The following is a 20,371-nucleotide window of genomic DNA, read 5'->3' as shown; positions in this document are numbered from 1 at the left end:
GAAAGATAGACATCTGCAGACCTGCTTCACAGCTTGTGAAGTGACTCCCTTGCAGGTGGGGAGCCGGGAGCTCGAACCTGGATCCTTAGGCCAGTCCTTGCGCTTTGTGCCACCTGCGCTTAACCCGCTGAGCTACCACCCGACTCTCCTAATTCGCAATTTTTACCTGTGTTGTCGAAATATCTTAACATGAAAAAAATTTTTTTTGTTAAGGATTATTTTTAGATAAGTGCATCTCAGAATTATATTTGGTATCAGTTCTCAAGGCATCTCTCATATGTAATACAGAACAAAGAGGCCAGCCTTTCTCTCCCTCTCCTTCACTCAATGTACCTTTAATCAAGAAAGTGTACAGGACATAAATCATACAAGACTCACAGCTTTATAAATCTGACCAGTCTTACAGATGGGAAAGCAAGTGAGGGGATGTACCTCTACAACTAGAGCAATGTTTAGATCAACCCATCCCTTTCCATTCTTTCTCTGATCCTTCTTGTCCACAGAACGATGGTACCTGCTGTAAATAAAATTCCCTATGGAAAATAGAACGATGGTACCTGCTGTATATAAAATTCCCTATGGAAAATAGAATGATGGTACCTGCTGTATATAAAATTCCCTATGGAAAATCTCCGGAAGCAACGAGACTCTTAAAATATAATCACTGAGCCAGAATTTGTTTAGTTTACCATTTTTTTCCTTTTGGAAAACCAATGAGAATAACAGTTATAATAGGCTGCATATTCTACAGAACTAGGTTTAATATATTGGTTATTGATACTACATTGAACTTTGTGGATTTATTTCAAAAGTTTACTCTGTGGAAACAACTCAGAAGTTTGGTCACTATTATAAATAGTATAAATACTATAAATAGTACATTGCTGCATTGTAGAATTGAGAAGAAACTATTAATTGGAATGTAATATCTTAACCTTCTCAGCTATATATTCCTAGATATCAAAAAATGAGCCTGGAATTCTGTTTTGAAAAACATGGTCATATGACCTCTCAGAGCATGTGTGGAAGAGAACCACTAGTTCTCCCTGAGGTAACAATACTTTCCTCCAGTTCATTTTGGTTTCTTCTCCATCCTTATGTCTGTTAGATCCTGTTCACTTTCTCCATAATCTTCCCTGGCTAAAAATAATAGAAACATTCTACCAGAGGTCTGTGTGGAAAGGGAGATATATATCTCTTGGGATCACTGGGCTGAAAGAAGAAATCATTCCAGAGAACAGCAATTCCCAAGCTCTGTACAACACTCAGATATGAGATTTCAACTCATGACAATCACTGCTCTCAGATGCCATAATGTTAGTCCAAGATCCCTGAAAACTCCAGTTCATCCACCAGATGCCAACACACACAGTCCCATAGAGGCTCTATCACAGTTAAGGGAACACGACACTGCAGGTTACTCATTTTGATGATAAATTTTACTTAAATTAAGAAGCAATAAAGGAGCTGTGTTCAGCACAGCATTATTCAAGGGAATCAAAGTGGAGAGCAAACTAAATCTAAAAGGTAAGCAAAATCCAGAGATTTGACTAAACTATACCTACACAATCAAATCCTTTGAATTCTGTGGAAATTACATTTATGGAGAATACTGTGTAATATGATAAAACACAGAATTTGAATAAAGCAAGTCATAAAACAGCATGTGCAATTTGGTTCAAATTTTTTCTTAATAAGGTATGTTAACCAGCCTCAGTGAATCACAAAATGAGTAGGTCAAGTAGTTGTGGTCTACTAGAATAGGGACTATTCTATTCCAATGATAACCAGTCACACCATGGAAGGAAATTCTGTCAACCAACAACATGAATTGACCTGAAGGTTTTATGTAAAGTGAAATAACTGAGATAAAGACACTTATTATCTTACAGGTAGAATGAGAGAGAGAGAGAGAGAAAGAGAGAGAATGATATTTATGGTTGTCAGAGGTAAGGATGTGGAAAGAGAAAGGAGAAGATTGTTAGAAGCTTCCACTGTAAGTCAGTGTAAGAGTATAATGTACAACATGATGACTTTAGTTAATACTGTTCATATTGGGAGTCAGGTGGTAGCACAGTGGGTTAAGTGCATGTGGCATGAAGCACAAGGACCGGCATAAGGATTCTGGTTTAAGCCCCCGGCTCCCACCTGCAGGGGAGTCGCTTCACAAGTAGTGAGGGAGAACTGCAGGTGTCTTTCTCTCCCCCTCTGTCTTCCTCTCCTCTCTCCATTTCTCTCTGTCCTATGCAACAACGACGATATCAATAACAACAACAATAATAACTATAACAAGGATAACAAAAGGAAATAAATAAATAAACAAATATTAAAAAATACTGTTCATATATATAGCTAGCAAGAGAGTAGATTCCCAAGAGTTCATAAAACAAGGAACATATATACTATTAATACATTTCTAATAATAACTTTATTTTGAAATATTAAATCACCTATAATCTTAGACCAAGAAGACCAGAAGTAACCAGTCTTTTCAATATATAAGATATATTTATTTGTAAATAGCATTAAATGACATACATCATGATGAGGTCTTATATGATACAGCAAATCCTAACCATGGGATTTTCAAAGTAAGCCAAGTTCCCAAATAACTTGGTTATGATAATAATTACCTATTGCCTTCTTAAACTCTATGACAGCAAAGAATCTTCCTCATTCTCTATAAACCTGCATTTCTCCCAGTCCTGGTACCTGTGGGGCTTTGCTCCTTTGACTTCATGCTTCGCTTGGTCCACACCATCTGATGCTGCATCTGCTGAGCTCCACCTAATTAAGGCAACCAGTGCCACCTCAATGTGCTTGACTTCAGATTGTGTCCAGAGACATCAGGCCTTTGCTGTCAACCCTCCAGTTCCAATACTCTGCCATCAAATTGCAGGTGCTGCCACGACGCCACCCTGATTTCCCTGGGCAGATGACTTCAGCACTGTATCCTAGAACTCCACCTCCCCAGAGCCCTGCCCCACTATGGAAAAACAAAAACAGGCTGGGGGTATGGATCCACCTGTCAATGTCCATGTCCATGTCCAGCAGAGAAGTAGTTCCAGAAGCCAGACCTTACACCTTCTGCACCCCATAAAGCTCTTTGATCTATACTCCCAAAAGGATAAAGAATAGGGGAGCTTCCAGTGGAGGGGATGGGATATGGGACTCTGGTGGTGGAAGCTGTATGGAATTGTGTCCCTCTTATCCCACTGTCTTTCCAATCACTATTAAATCACTAATAAAAAACAAATAAAAAGGAGCATGATTTTAATTAACCTTTTATTTTTATGTATCTAGAAAAGATGATGATGCAAATGAAAGTTACTCTGGTAATTTTTCACACTATATGAATATATGTAGTAATTTTTCATAACATGTAAGTCAAACTGTTATGTTGCATACTTCGACTTATACAAGAGTGTGTACCAAATTCATCTCAATAAACTGGAAAAAGATGTTTTAAAAAGTATACGTATACAGGAAAAAATACTAGAAAAAATACAGACCAATAGATAAATTACTTTTAAGACTGCATCTAAAGAATGTTTTTTTATTATTCTTGACTAGATCTTTTCAAATAATCACCAATAACCATGTATTATACTAAATATAAAAGATTAATTCAGTATTTCTGAAAATAAAGTTAATTCTAACCAGAGAATCTATTTGAAAACTTATGAGGAAGAGAAGAAAACTTAGTGGGTTATTTTAAGGACAGCCACATCTGAAGCTGACTATCTGGGCTGGAGTGTGGTTATGAAATTTAGGAGAAATATACATTCAAAAAGTTATTATTATTTTCTTTTTGGCTCTAGTTTCCAGTTTGTTTTCTTTCAACTCAAAATTTGGTAGTAATAACAGTATATTGAAAAGATGCTCTATAAAAAGATACTATTATTTTAAAAGTGGGTAAATTTAATTAATTAATTAAAAAACTGGCAGACATAGAGAGCAGAACATTCTCCCATATTGGTGCTGGGATTGAACACAGAACTTTTGGGATGTTAGACATGTATTTCTCCAGGTTAATAAAGCAAGTTCTTTCTTTAGTTAATTAAGGGTTACAACTGGGGCTCAATGTTTGTATAATAATTCCACTGCTCCTGGTGGCCTTTATTTTTGTCTTCTTTGATAGTGGAGGAGATGTAGAAGGGCGGGAAGACAGAGGAGAGACACCTGTAGACCTGCTCCACCACACATGAAGCTTCCCTCCTGCAGGTTGTGAGGGGAATGGCTTGAACCTGGGTCTTCCCTGATGGTAATGCTTGTGCTTTGCCCAACACTCCACCACCCAGCACCAACCCAAAACTATCATTTTCAATGTACACATCTTCATGCTGACTCAACTAAAATACAAAACCTAATATCCAACAAATAAACAGGGAAGGTGACTCAACAAGGAAGTCTACCATGTGTCATACATTGCTTCCTGCAAAGTGTCTGTACCTTAATACATACCCCAGTTTCTGATAACGTTCTGTATACAGACTAGTAGCAGGCCTCCTAAACTATTTTAACGGATTATCTAAAAAATGTCTGTAATTATAAAGTCTGTTTCAATTCAAATGAAAAATTAATATTGCCTATACCACTATCGTGTTGTCATCTATATCAGAGGTTGGCAAGTTTGGTTCCTCACCTACTTGTAGAATTCAGGAGTGAATAATTTTAATATATCTAAGTTGAAAAAAATCAAAAGAAAAAATAGCACTTTTCTGAATGAGAGGATAATATGAAATATAAATCTGTGTCTACAGAGATTTGCTGGAACACCACCATATTCACTCTTTTATTTATTTTTTTTCAGAGCTTCACGCTTCAAGTCTACTTTTTTCAGATAGAAAAAGGAAATGATGGGAGTCGGGCGGTAGTGGGTTAAGTGCACGTGGAGCAAAGTGCAAGGACCAGCTTAAGGATCCCGGTTCAAGCCCCTGGCTCCCCACCTGCAGGGGAGTCGCTTCACAGGTGGTGAAGCAGGTCTGCAGGTGTCTATCTTTCTCTCCCCCCCTCTGTCTTCCCCTCCTCTCTCCATTTCTCTGTCCTATCTCACAACAATGGCAGCAGTAGCAACAACAATAAACAACAAGGTTAACAAAAGGGAATAAATAAATAAGTAAATAAATATTTAAAAAAAAAGAAAATGATGCAGAGGGGTAGATAGCATAGTGGTTATGCAAAAAAGACTCTCATGCCTGAGGTTCTGAATCCCAGGTTTAATCCCCCTGCACCATCATAAGCCATAGCTGAGCAGTGCTCTAGTTAAAAAGAAACAAACAGCGGGTTAAGCGCACGTGGCTTAAAGTGCAAGGATCAGTATAAAGATCCCGGTTCGAGCCCCCGGCTCCCCACCTGCAGGGGAGTCGCTTCACAGGCGGTGAAGCAGGTCTGCAGGTGTCTGTCTTTCTCTCCTCCTCTCTGTCTTCCCCTCCTCTCTCCATTTCTCTCTGTCCTATCCAACAACAACAATATCAACAACAACAATAACTACAACAATAAAACAAAAGGAATAAATAAGTATTAAAAATTAAAACAAACAAACAAACAGAGAATGAGGAGGGGACAAGAGGTGGCCCCCAGGGTAGAGTACAGTTTCCTTGCATGAGGACACAGGTTCAAGCCCCAGACCACCATATAGGAACCCCTATAGAGGGAGGAGTTTCATGAGTGGTGAAGTGGTGCTATAGTGAACTTAACTCTCTCTCTCTGTGTCTGTCTGTCTGTCTGTCTGTCTCTCTCTCTCTCTCTCCTGTCAAAAAGAAAGAAAAAGAATAATCACCGGGAGTGGAGGAGTAATGCAGGCACTGAGCCCCAGCACACCCTGGTGGGGGGGGGGGAGAGAGGGAGAGAGAGGGAATATCACAGCATCTAAATTCCTTCCAGTGTGGTGGCCTGAACCTGGATTGCTTGCATGACAAAGCCAGCCCACTATCTATGTGAGCTGTTTTGCTGACCCCACTAACTTTCTTTTACAGAAAGTTACTTCTAAACAATTATCTTCAGTTTTCTTTGTATTACTACTATCGGTCTCTAGATGGCAGAAAATATCCTTAAACTAATAAATGGAATGAAGTGAGAATAGTGATCTAAAGAAAAAAATAGTGCTTACATTTCTAATCAGATAATCCCTTAAAAGTTAGTTCATCAAAAAGAACAATATATGATTGCTCAACAATTTGTTTGGCTTTGTATGTTAACTCTCTTTTCAGTCACCAGGTTCCAGATGTCATCAGGATGCCGGCCAGGCTTCCCTAGACTGAAGACCCCACCAATGTGTCCTGAAGCTCCGCTTCCCCAGAGACCCACCCTACTAGGGAAAGAGAGAGGCAGACTGGGAGTATGGATCCACCTGTCAATGCCCATGTTCAGCGGGGAAGCAATTACAGAAGCCAGACCTTCTACCTTCTGCAACCCACAATGACCCTGGGTCCATGCTCCCAGAGGGATAGAGAATGGGAAAGCTATCAGGGGATGGGGTGGGATATGGAGATTGGGTGGTGGGAATTGTGTGGAATTGTACCCCTCCTACCCTATGGTTTTGTTAATTAATCCTTTCTTAAATAAATAAATAAATAAGAACAATATATACTTTTTTATTTTGTGTTCAACAAATCAAAACTCAATGTCTGAAAGAATCAAAGGGTTAATTTAGCTTCAATATTGTAGCATGCATCACACATTCCTACAGAAAATGAATATTCCATAAATCTGCATCCTTTTAAAAGGCTTCTCATTTCTCTCACTCGTTTTATTGAGGGAAATCTGGTGAATGGAATTGTAATATATTTAAAGAGTACACTGTGAGGATGTGATATATGGAGGCTTTGTGAAATGATCACCTCGGATTAATAAATACATCGATCACCTCATTTTTAAAACACTTTCTTATTAGTGATTTAATATTGGTTTACAAAATTATATGATAATGGGGGTATAATTCCACACCATTCCTACCACCAGAGTTCTGTGTCCCCACTGGAAACTGCAGTAGTTCTCCCAAGGTTGCAGATGTGGGTTGAGTATTATTTCTATAAATAAATAAATATATATATCCATTTTTTCTATAGTCCTGCCTTCTCTTTCTAAACTTACTAATTCTGAGTGTCCTTTTCTTTTTTTTTTTCTTTTCTCTCTCAGGGTCCTGATGGAATTGGAGTACCTCACTTTTTTTAAAGAAGACTTAAAACTTAGTCTCATAAAATTTCAAGTGTACAATTTTCTATTTCTAAGTATAGTGAACCTACTGTAAATTAGATGCCCAGACCCTACTTACTCTACCAGTTTTTTAGACTTTGTATCATCTACCAAAGTACCCTGGGAACCACCATTCCACTCTGTTTCTTTGAATTTGCCATTCTCAAAGTTTACACACATGAGGAATACCAGTATTTTCCATTCTCCGTCTGATTTATTTTACTTCATGCCGCACACTTGATGATATGTCCATTTGGTTACAAATGACAATTTTCTCCTTTTTTATGGCTGAAAAAATTTCATTCTGTATATGTATAACATGTTCTCAATCTTTTCATTTATCTCTGTATACTTAAATTTTATCATTCTCTTGGCTCTTCAGTTTTTAATGTGTCTATATAGCATCCTCTCCATTTATTTTTTTGGTATTATCTTTATTTATTTATTGGATAGAGACAGCAAGAAATTGAGAGGGAAGGGGGTGGTAGAGAGGGAGAGAGACAGAGAGACACCTGCAGACCTGCTTCACCACTTACAAAGCTGCCCCCTGCAGGTGAGGGCCTGGGGCTCAAAGAGCCCCTTGTGCACTGTAACATGTGCGCCCAACCAGGAGTGCCACCACCTGGCCCCTATAATGTTCTTTTCTTTATAGTAAATTACCCTGGGTAATTCTCCAAGTTAATTCAACTGAAATTAGAATTAGGTAGCAAGTAGCTTTCTTCTCTCCCATCCTCCTTTTAATGATCAACTCATCCTATTTGATCTATCACAGCACCTTCTATCTAGATTCTGCAGTACAGACACATCATCACTATTATTTAAGGTAAAATATTCTTCCCAAATCGCTTTCTACTGAGATATGTCTGTTCAGATTGCTTCAAACATCAGCTTCCTTCCAATTCCTATTCTAGCAGAATCTCCATTTAGACTACATCATTTATCACATGTAAAACACTAGACTACCCACCCCACCCTTACCAAATCTTTAACACGTTATTGTGAATCAGTAAGAAACCATAGAAATTCATTCAGATTTTTCCCCAGTAATATACCATAAAGGGGAAGCTCTCCCCTAACATGTCATAATAGTTTCTCTTACCTAGCATAGTAGTCATTGGGTGGAACTGCCTCTTGAAAGAACTGAAATTGGTACAAGTAAAGTCCAATCAAATGTCCTGCAGTGAAAATAGCCAGCAAAACGCAGAGACAGCTGAACAGCAATGGATCGAAGGTCCGACACCAGGACCACCAGGTGCAAAGACCCAAAAATACAAAGAAATAGACAGACGAGGTCAAGGATGGCAGCATCATACCTGTGTAAAAGAAATGTGGTCATGTAGAGCTACAAAGACAGACAAGTTATTTGCTGCTCAGTTAAAATAACTTGAAAATTATGCAATTTTCTTTTTTCAGTTTTCCTACCAGGGCACCATTCAGATCTGGCTTATGGTGATGCCAGGGATTCAACCTGACTCTGAAGCCTCACGCATGTGAGTCTTATAACTATTATGCTATCTACCCTCACCTGAAATTTTCCTCCATATGCTTTTTGGTATTGATCAGGTTGTAAAAATATTAACAGCACTGTAATTAAAATATTAGAACTGTAAAAAAAAATCAGAATTGGGCGAGGGTCGACAGCATAATGGCTATGCAAACAGACTCTCATGCCTGAGGCTCCAATGTCCAAGATTCAATCCTCTGTACCATAAGCTCAGAGCTGAGCAGTGCTCTGATAAACATAAATAAATAAAATAAAATGAATCTTAAAAAAATAATCGCCATCAATGAATGCCATGCTGATTGTGAAAAAAGCCACACATAAATTTACATTTGTAACTATGGGGAAATGTCAGATGAAAGAAATTCTACTAGTGATGTGACAATGATTAGACAATGTGAGATGTGATAGGAGAATGATTAGACACCTTCTATTCAAACCAGCAGAATTTTCCATGTTTACTTCACCGTTTCCATCTTTTTTTCTTTCTTTCCTTTCTTTCTTTCTTTCTTTCTTTCTCTCTCTCTCTTCCTTCCTTCCTTCCTCTCTCTCTCTCTCTCTTCCTTTCTTTCTTTCTTTCTATCTTTCTCTCTCTCCTTTCTTTATTTCCCCTTTTGCTGTCCTTGTTGTTTTGTTGTAGTTATTATTATTGTTATTACTGATGTCATCCTTAGATAGGACAGAGAGAAATGGAGAGAGGAGGGGAAGACAGAGAGGGGGAGAGAAAGAGTCTTAGACACCTGCAGACCTGCTTCACTGCCTGTGAAGCAACTCCCCTGCAGGTGGGGAGCCGGGGGCTTGAACCGGGATCCTTACACAGGTTTCGTGCCACGTGCACTTAATTCTCTGTGCTACCACCTGACTCCCTCCATCTTTATTTTCACCTCTAGACATTTTAGGAATACACGTATGTACATCCCTACTTCAAATGCTAGAATTTTAGCATGGCTTGTGTGGTTGTTGTTGTTGTTAACTCGGATTCTTAAAAGTACTGCTTACTGTCACATTTCAAGTCTCTCTGAAACTGTGTTGCCTAATGGAATTTGATTCTTACTATCACTAAAAGTAGACACACATAGCGAGGTGATTCTTTATAGACACTGTATGCTTTGGTGAGGAGACATTTTTTAGTGGCTCCTCATTAAGATATTGTGTTATATTTTGGGGATAAATTCTATTCTCTTTTAAACTCTTAAAAAATCAGTTTTAAAAGAATCACATTGTTTCATCAAATACATTTTTTTCCAGGAAGCAATATAGAATGAGCTTCAAAGTTGCTCTGGGTAGCAGAGAGCAGCAGGATAACAGGAGAGTGAAGATCACTGTGGAATAAGCAATCTGTAGCCAGCTTTTAAAGGAAGTAAGTGTCTGTGTTGGAAGATTACAATCTGACTGAGGAAGAAAATAGTATATCCTGGAGAGTTATATTAAGACTGTTAATGATTCAACATAAACAGACATGTCTCAGAAGACCCCCTGAGCAAGTCTGCATGGCTAACTTCTATCCACTGTAGCAAACCATTCATAATGGTTTGAGAGAGAACAATTGCTTTTTGATTTACACAGAGAAAACGATATCACTTAGATGTGGTAAAATATTGCTTTTGAGAGGTTAACAGAAACCGTTGAAAAACACAGGAACTAGAATAGGGAAAAAATATTCATGCTGCTTGTACTTGTTTATATGTACTATGGGTTGAATTGTTTCCAATTCTTTCATTATTATTAACCAAAGCACAACTTGTGTCAGAAGTTCTCACCAGTATTAGAAGTTCTCACCTGATGAACCAAGTAAAATGGTCACAACAACTTTTCCGGCGGTGGTTATCATGTTGCCAATAAACTCCTTAAGCTTGGAAGCCACAGAGGCAAGCCTGCGGAACATCTTTAATTTTGTACTTTCTCTGAAATCCCCTTCAACACCATCTCTGTCCTCTAAATCCTCTTCATAGATGAGAGCCTCTTCTGAATCTATTTTTTCTCCTCCAGCCTAAATAAATATAAGAGAAAGAAAACACTGTAGTCCAGGATTCTGTCTATCCACTTAAGAGATCATATAGTTTGGAATCTGTGGGTTAATGAGGTGAATTTAAAAAGCCTGGAAACGAATGCAGACAACCACTTCACTGCTCCCAGGTCTCTGACAGACCCTGTCTTAAGTGTAAGTAACAAATTTTTCCTGAAGTAAACAAGAAACTAAGCAATAAGCATAGGGTCCCCCATAGCATGTAATTTTCCCTACATGTGCTCAGTTTTTAAAGGTCAAAGAACCTGTCCGAAACATCTAACAGCTTTAGAGTCCATCAGGATGGGTTTGGTCCTTCAAAGTTAAGAGTTTACAGTAATGGTGATGGGAGATGAAATACACGTAGCCACAGTTTTAACAGAAAGCGTGGGCCAAATCGTTCCCTAGGAAGTCCCTTTCATGCAGAGGTTCATCTTGGTTCACTATTTTAGTATTTCCTGACAGTGGAGGATGAGGGAGGTCTTGACTGCATGGCTAAATATACAGCTATTTCCTAATTTCTCCTTTTAGAATACACACTGACTCAATCCTGAGCACCTCAGCTACTCAGAGCTCTCACAAGAGATTTAAGGAAGCAATACATGTAAAAAAAACTCCCATATATATATAATTTTTAAAGTGGGTATGCTAAGTTGTTTTTGTTTTTGTTTTTAAAAAAATATCTAGAAAGTTATCTTGGCTAATTTTAAATCCCTAAAAGATTTAGGGTTTTTTTTTTAACAAACACATTTTTGAACAAATGAAAAAACAAAACAAATCTAAAACCTCGAGGATGCCGGTAAAGATAAACTAGAAGGATCCTGAGGTTCAGCTCAACATTGTTTCAAGGTGTAGAGAACAAATTCTGTCCTCTCCACTTTTCCAGGATAAAGAAAATTCTTGATACATTTAGTTCAGATTATTTACAAATGATTTACCGCTGGCATCTGCGTCTCTATAGTCACATTCAAAAGAGTACGGTAGGCAAAGGAAGGCGTTACAAGGTCAGTTCAATGTCTAAGCGACTCGAGAGCTTATGTTTTCCAAGGAAGGTACACATCACTGATCATTTGTGTTGATTACTGATGAAACTAAGTAGACAGGATACACTCAAGTCCCCTACACACATACGTATGCTCAGACGTGTGGATTTAAATCCTAGGCCTGTTGAAGTTTATACACCCAAATCAGATTCAACTATGTTCCATTAGGACACATTTGCATTTCCTAAAGGAAAAAAAAATTCTCATGTTTATTTATTAAACTTTTTCTGACTAGTGCCTAATGTGTACTAGTATTTCTCATAAGAAAGGCACAGTACATAGTAAATAAGTAAGATATTAACCACCTAAACATCACACAGTTGGGGCCGGGCAGTGGCGCACCTGGTTAAGCACACATAGTACTAAGTGCAAGGGCCTCCTTTCAAGACGCTGGGCTCCTCACTTGCTTCTCAAAGGGGAATGCTTCATGAGTGGTGAAACAGGTGTCTGTCTTTCTCTCTCCCATTTCTCCCCCTCCTCTCTCAATTTCTCTCTGTCTTACCTAGTGACAATAATAATAAAAAAATAAAAAAATAAAAACAACAGCCTCCAGAAGCAGTGGATTAGTAGTGTCGGAACCGAGACCCAACGATAACTGTAGAGGCAATTAAATAAATAGACAGTTGATAGATTGGTAGATAGATAGATTTCACACATTCATGAATATTAAACTGATCTTAGCCATTCCTACATATGATTCAAAGCATTCAAGGGGAGGTGATATGATTCTCAGTGACAGGATGGCTCATTTAGATTCTGAAGTCAGGGAAAGTCTCTATGAAGAGGGTACATTGAAGCTGAAACTTTGATATAAAAAAAACACCAACCATGCAATCAAAATATGAAGGAAGAGAACTGCAGATGGAGAGATGTGCTGGCTACTGTGTGCAGGAGGAACACACACAACCGCAGCCACCTTTACCTTCAACTTCTCTCAACAGAACAGCCCCACTTCCTATGTCACTGAGAGAAATGGGCGAATGCTGACTTGTACATTTGTACATTTTCTCTCTCTCTCTCTCTCTCTCTTTCTTTCTTTTTCTCCTTTTGTTGCACTAGTTGTTGTAGCCTTGTTGTGGTTATTCTTGTTGTTGATGCCATTCGTTGTTCGATAGGACAGAGAGAAATGGAGAGAGGAGGGGAAGACAGAGAGGGGGAGAGAAAGACAGATACCTGCAGATCTGCTTCACCGCCTGTAAAGCGACTCCCCTGCAGGTGGGGAGCTGGGGGCTCAAACCGGGATCCTTACGCTGGTCCTTGTGCTTTGCACCATGTGTACTTAACCCGCTGCGCTACTGCCGACTCCCTGACTTGTACATTTTCTAAGGCATTTTCCTTACGTTGACCTGTGCACCAGTTGCCACCCACACCCCTGTGACTATGCAGGTGCTGAGGACAGTCCTAGCTGTCCTCTCTTCTCTGAATTCTATGCCACTCCCTTTTCCTGTCACCCCACCAGCAAACAAACACGCTCCATCACTTTATCTCAAAGTCCCATTTGCCTTCTTTCTATGGAAGACCCAAGAGTAATCTAGATATGTGGCACCACTCCCCTCCACACTGAATTTCTCCTGCACCCACACTAACAGGATTTTATGAGGAACCACTCTACCTCCTGACAAAGGTGTTTGTGCTTCACAAGGTAATCCTGGTCATTGCCTGGGAAAGGGGGCAGGGCAGACCTTTACTGCAGTCAAACAGAAGGGGAGGCGATGAAGAAGAGAGAGTTGTGTTTTCATCATATGTTCTGGAAGTCAAGTCTGTAAGACTAGGAGAAAGAAGAGAATCAAAAGTAGTTGTTCTGCTGTTGTGATTATGGATGAGATGGGGACATCCAATAACGGGGCAGGTAGTATGGATCTAATTCTGAGATGCCTTTCAGACTTTTTTTTTTTTTTTGGAGCTGTCAGGTGACCAGCAAAATGTCTGGATGTTGGAGAGAGGTGGGAACAGAGAGCTGGCTGTACTGAATACTCTTGGGCATGTGAATGCTGATTAGGTCAGGAGTCTGATAAAAGAACTGGGAGAGCACAAGGGTAGGTAGCATGTTGGTTATGCAAAGAGACTCTCATACCTGAGGCTCCAAAAGTCCCAGGTTCAATGTCCCACACCACCATAAACTAGAGCTAAGCAGTGCTCTGTTAAAAAAAATAATAATAGAGGGAGTTGGGCAGTAGCACAGCGGGGTAAGTGCAGGTGGTACAAAGTGCAAGGATTGAGATTGGAGCCCCGGCTTCCCACCTGCAGGGGAGTCGCTTCACAGGCGGTGAAGCAGGTCTGCAGGTGTCTGTCTTTCTCTCCCCGCTCTCTGTCTTCCCCTCCTCTCTCCATTTCTCTCTGTCCTATCCAATGACAACATCAATAACAACAACAACAATAATAACCACAACAATTAAAAACCAACAAGGGCAACTAAATGGAGTAAATAAATAAGTATTAAAAAATTAAAAAATAATAGGTATAATATAATCACAATACACCACTTTCCTCTCTCTGTCTAGAAGCATCAAACTATAAAAAACAGAATCAGAGAAGAAACAGAGGTTCCTCTGGCCTCTCCTTCCTGGCTATTATTCTCTGCAGATCTTTTTCTAGGTCTGAAGTCCTAGCTTCCACACCGATTCTCCCTTCCAAATGTTTCATCTTCCACAAGCAGAACTAAGTGTGATCAGCCCCACCTCTCTTGTTCCAGTCAGACCCTCTCCCACACAAAAATGATCAGCTACTGGGGTACTTTCCTGTTGACTTTTTTCCTGACCACAGGTGAGCTACACATTAAGAATCATCTCCTAGGAAGAAAGTTTGGTCCAAATCTTCTTCACTCACTGAACTTGAAAAAGGTGACGAGAGAGAACATAGCCAGACCCACCTGTGTCACCATCCAAAAACACACTCATAACTTTCACAATATGAATTATTATTCAATGACAGAATTCCTACGGATGTAGATTTAATCAAATAGAAATCTCAGGACAACAGCCTTTGTGAGGTCAGACAAATTCATTTTCGTGACCTTTCTTGGGCGGGAGCAGGGCCTCTATGGTTTTTATAAACATACCACTGTACTTGAGGTTTTTTAGCATTTTTTTTTTTTTGTACCAGAATCCCTAGGGCCTTCAGTTGGAAAGACTTTCTAAAGCTGCCAAAAAGGAGGGAGAGAGGGAGCTGAGAAGGAGACAGGTCTTGTTCTGTGAGCTCTGGCTGTCCTGCTCCAGCCAGAACTACCATTAGTCAAGGCTGGCTAAGCAACAGTCAGGCTTTCTCCCGCTAAATGATTCCTCTGGTGAAATGTAAACACTGTCACTCTGGAAGAGCGGCCACTTACTCTAATATATTTACTAACAAGCAGGCCTGCTTGCTGAACTCGTCATCGCTGCCTGCCTTGAAATGCAACATGATTCTGGTCCTGAAACGCAGACGAAGAAGCAGCTGTAAATAAACATTTAGTTTCTCTGGATCCCGAGCTACTTCAGAAAGTGAAGACATGGGTTTAAAAAGCCAAATGGAGTTTTTTCCATCCTTATAGGCTCTCTCTCAACATTTAAACTTTACATCCAGAAGAAGTATCTTCTTTAAATAACCTGACTTGGAATTGTGCCAACTAAATTAGGGTGACTCGTTTGTTGCATTTTCTTTTTGTGCATGTGATGTGAGGAAGTTGAAAAAATGCTCTGGCAACACTGGTAAGCAAGGTCATGCTATCCTCCCAACCTGGCTCCAGGCTGAAACGCAAGACAGCCTCTGTATCTCAGCCCCTATGGCCTCACCCCACAGTCCCATCACCATTAGTCACAACACTAGTAGTCATTTCCAGTCAGTTTTGGAAAGGGCAGTCCTAATGAATTATTTTTTGATAGAAAACAGACTTCCATTTTTTTTTTCCATTCCCAAGCACTAAACTATTGAACCTGGGTGGGAAGAATACCTAAAGCTTAACTGGTACATGTTATAGGACAGATTACCAAGCTCCACCTCTAACTTCCTAAATGAGGACTTCTGGGAGTTTAACCCCAGGAATCTGCCAATCAGAGTTGCCCAGGGTGATTCTGACACAGGCAGCCTTAAGTCCATGCAGTGGCTATCAATGTAACAACTAATTCTACATTCAGAAAAAACCTGCAAGATTTTGTCTGAATCATGTCCTCGGTAGACTTTTTTTTTAACTACTTTATTTATTTTATTTTTGAGAGAGATGCAGAGAGAGAAAGACACAGAGATAAACACCAGAGCACTGCACAGCTCTGGCTTATTGTATTCAGGGATTGAATCTGGGACTTCGGAGTCCCAGGCACAAGAGTCTCTTTGCATAACCATTATGCTATCTACCCCTGCCCGGTAGACTTTCTTAATTGGAGACTACATTGAAGTAGTTTACCTGTGGACGCTCCTTCGGATTTCAAGCTCCCTTGAACATTTCATAAAACTGGCTCCATTTTTTTCCTCTCCTTTGTGGCTAAAAGCCAAACTAGTAGATACATTTTGGTAGGAGTGTATCAAAGTCATGCGTGATGAGCTGACAGATCTGGAGGCAAAGAAAGATTTTTTTCCTCCTAAAATGTCCTGATTTGTTTATTCATTGCTTATTATTAAAAGTTAACAATTTATTCCAACAGAATGGCCTTATCTCAACAGAAGAGCCCAAGTAAAAAGAAGGCAAGTGTGATGACTCAGTGCAGAAGACAAATGTTGTCTGGGTGTTCCCAGTGAAAGCAAGCAGCTGGGAGCCAGGACGATCATTTTCGTGGTGCCATACATGTCATGGCGGTCTGACATGATAACTGTCTACAGATACAGAAAATATTTTGTTCTGTTGCTACCCTTGTTTCCGGAAGATTGTGTTTCCAGTTATTTATTTATTTATTTTTTTTAAGAGCAGCTGAAATAGTCTGCTATTTCATTTGGAAATAGTGTGTCGATGTATGGTTTCAACAACTACTACAGAGTAGTGAGGGCTTATATTAAAGGGCAGCTGGAGATAGGAGGGCATCGGAAGTGGAGATGGAGAAAAGCGGGTGGGTTAATGGGTTGATTTCAAACAAAATTGGCCGACAGAGTTCACAGAACTTGTTGATGGTAATGAACAAAAAGCCGAAAGGTCCCTCATACCTATGGGCAGTTATTTATGACTAGAGGAATCAGAGCACTCCATGGCAAAAAATCTTTTCAATAAGTGGTGCTGGGGAAAAGGATTAAGACATACAGAAGAATGAAACAGGATCCTGACACCACAGAATGCACACAAGTCAATTCACAATGAATCAAAGACTTGTTAGACCAGAGATCATAAAATGCATAGAAAAGGACATTTCCATGTAGCTTCCTGGGCCAGAGGAGAGTGGGAGTGGGTGGGAGGGATGGGTCACAGTCTTTTGGTGGTGGGAATGATGTTTATGTACACTCCTAGCAAAATGTAGACATATAAATCAGTAGTTAATTAATATGAGAGGGGGAAAATCAATTGTATGTCTCAAAGTTTTTCAAAACACAAACTGAATCTTTTTAATATATAGGCTGTGTATTTGATATGCGGACTCTCTCAAAAGCCTAGACCAAGTAGATTAGAAGCACCCAATAGCACAGCTATATACAAGATACTGGATACTGTAAAGCAAACCATAACAAAAGGATTTTTCAAAGTTAACCCAATTACCAAATAATGTGATGATAACATTAACTATCAATTGTCTTTTTGAATCCTAAGACAGCAGGAACCTCACATCTCCACTATAGAGCCCCTACTTCCCCCAGTCCTGGAACCCTTGGATAGGGCCCACTTTCCCGTATGCCTCTCCCAATCCATACCAAATAATATTGCATCCGCCAATCACAACCTAACCAACGCAACGATTGCCACCTCAACATGCTTCACCTCAGACTGTGTCCAGAGACTTCACGTGTGGAATGACAACCCTTCAGCTTCGTTAGTTGGGTGAGACCTTTCCTTTTATAGTAAACTCTAATTTCATCTCAGGTAGTTCACTTTCTAACAAAGTCCCATAACCTAGATATACAACAGTTTCTGTGAGAGAGAGCTTATGTTCACACGTATCCATAAACTACTGCAAAATATATACCTGAAAGCAGAAGTACACTAGAGTTTGCAGTCAGTACCTCCCTAACACTTCCTCTCCACTATTCCAAGCTTTAGGTCCATGATTGCTCAATAATTTGTTTGGCTTCGTATGTTAACTCTCTTTTCAATCACCAGGTTCCAGATGCCATCAGGATGCTGGCCAGACTTCCTTGTATTGAAGACCCCACCAATTTGTCCTGGAGCTCAGCTTCTCCAGAGACCCACCCTACTAGGGAAAGAGAGAGGCAGACTGGGAGTATGGACCGACCAGTCAACGTCCATGTTCAGCGGGGAAGCAATTACAGAAGCCAGACCTTCTACCTTCTGCAACCCTCAATGACCCTGGATCCATGCTCCCAGAGGGATAGAGAATGGGAAAGCTATCAGGGGAGGGGGTGGGATATGGAGATTGGGTGGTGGGAATTGTGTGGAGTTGTACCCCTACTACCCTATGGTTTTGTTAATTAATCCTTTTTTAAATAAAAAAAAATGAAAAAAAAAGAAAAGGACATTTAAAGACCACTTTACAGTCTGTTTCAGGAAGGTCTTCAGCAAGAACAAAAGCAAAAATACACCAATGAGACTACATCCGATTGAAAAGTTTTGCATAGCAAAAGAAACCATCACAAAAGCAAAAACATATCATTTTGGATGAGAGATTTTTTGATGCATCATATACCAGACAAAGAACTAATAATAAAAACATATAGAGTTGTAAGTTGGTCTAACTCTTGTGGAAAACAGTCTTGAGATGTTTCAGAACACTAGAAATGGACCTACTCTAAGGCCCAGCAATTTCTCTTGTTGTGACTTAGCCAAAGGAAGCAAAGAGCCTTATCCAAGGAGATCTACATGCAGTTATGTTCACAGCAGCACACATTATAATAGCCCAAACTTGGGAGCAACTCAGATACTCAATGATGGTCAAAAGGCTAAAACAGTTTTGGTACATATACCCAGTAGAATGCTATTCAGCTGTTTTAAAATGATGAAGTCATAGTCATCCATTTTACCTCAGATTGGATGGAATTTGAAGGAATAATATTAAGTGAAATAAATCAGAAAGAAAAGAATGAATACTAACTAGATAATCTCACTTACAGGTAGAATTTAAGAAACAAGGGAAAACACTGGCCTGTGACACCTGGCCTGTGTGTGATGTACTGCACCAAGTTAAAGGGCTCTGGTGAAAGAGGAGGAGGAGGTGAAGTGATCTTTGGAGTCCTGGCTCATGAAGGTGGAAAAGGATCTAAGTTAGAGGTGAGAGTGTCGGGCTAGCTTCGCGGGCGGGAGAGAGAGAGACGAGCAGGGACTCATGGCTGAGTGGTACGCAGTTCAGTCTTTATGCATGTGGAATGCAGCACAATCTAAGCTATCTCTAATCACAATCCTGTCCTTATATATCCAGAGGCAGAAGTGTCAGGTCCGAAGAGGATGTAGGTAGGATAGGGGGTGGGGAGAAGGAAAAAGCGTGCAAACAGTGAGGATTAAACCAATGCCCTGGAGGCAGGGCGGTGCTTAGTTAACAGTGGTTATGTAAATAGAATACAGTGTTAAGCAGGGGAGATTAAACCAATGAAACAGAAGGGGTCTTAGAAGCAGATTTTAGAAGCATATCAACATGAGAGTACTTTTGGGGTACTTATTATGGGGAGATTAGACACTGTGCCCATGTGTTGACAAATGTAGAATAAGCTGTTAACTCCCCAATAAAATAATGGGGGAAAATAAACAATAAAACCTTCTCTTCTCAACATTTTGGGTGGAAATTGAAGGGATTATGCTATGTGAGGTAAGCCAGAAGGTGGAGGAGGAACGTCAGAAGATGTCACTCACAGGTCGGACTTAAAAAACCAAGGCAGGGGAAATACAGGGTGAAATTTATGCTAGCTTTCTTTTATCGCAGAAGACCCAAAGACTCTAATGAGGTGAGATGGGAGGTGGTGGCTAGGGTGTGGTGAACACAGTGCATTACTGTGGAGAGAGGTGTCAGTGGCAATTGGTATACTGTGCAGACACCTAGCGGAGGGACCAGGAAACAGTGCGTTGGTGATAATAACTGTCATGTAAAACATTATTTCTTCCACAAAAGAAAAACAAATAAAATGCTAACTTTGTTAAGTACTTATCAAAAGAAGAAGAAGAAGCCCAAGGGTTTAAATGCTATAGTGGACTTCTTGAACCAGCAGCTGGGTGACAAATAGCTCCTAGTAATGTTGATAAGGTTGGGTGGAGGTAAGAGAGTGGCTTTATTTCCTGTCCCTAAATACATGGTCAATACTTGGGAAACAAAATGAGGGATTAATTGAGATTAAGTTGGTAGTGGAGCAGGTAATAGGTGGTTGGATACATCTATTCTTCTCAATGTAGCAGACATGCCTGACTATTTTAATCTGACCAGAGAGACACAACACTCTACTATTTCTTTCCAAAACAAGTTATCCACATGGGTGTTTTATTGTTATTTGTTTATTCATATACACTAGGCCTTACATCTGATTTCATCATTCTTGGTAGGCTCCTCCCACCTCATTTTTTGAGATGCAGGGTGA

The 20,371-nt window shown here is 39.8% G+C and overlaps 1 protein-coding gene across 9 annotated transcripts in view; it reads right to left on the bottom strand.

Annotated features, from left to right (window-relative positions):
- PIEZO2 (piezo type mechanosensitive ion channel component 2) overlaps positions 1–20,371 on the bottom strand; it is a 414,090-nt gene that overhangs the window by 155,153 nt on the left and 238,566 nt on the right. For all 9 annotated transcript variants that reach the window (XM_060200656.1, XM_060200658.1, XM_060200657.1 and 6 more), the window contains exons 6-7: positions 10,478–10,688; positions 8,297–8,510 (exon numbers count right to left, since the gene is read on the bottom strand). In XM_060200656.1, the coding sequence (XP_060056639.1) occupies positions 8,297–8,510; positions 10,478–10,688 (425 nt within the window). The remainder of the gene's footprint in view (positions 1–8,296; positions 8,511–10,477; positions 10,689–20,371) is intronic.

The sequence above is a fragment of the Erinaceus europaeus genome, chromosome 10 (genome assembly GCF_950295315.1).
Source record: "Erinaceus europaeus chromosome 10, mEriEur2.1, whole genome shotgun sequence".
Lineage (NCBI taxonomy): Eukaryota > Metazoa > Chordata > Mammalia > Eulipotyphla > Erinaceidae > Erinaceus > Erinaceus europaeus.
The sequence above is the reverse complement of the archived record's forward strand: the minus strand, read 5'-3'. Positions and strand labels throughout refer to the sequence as shown.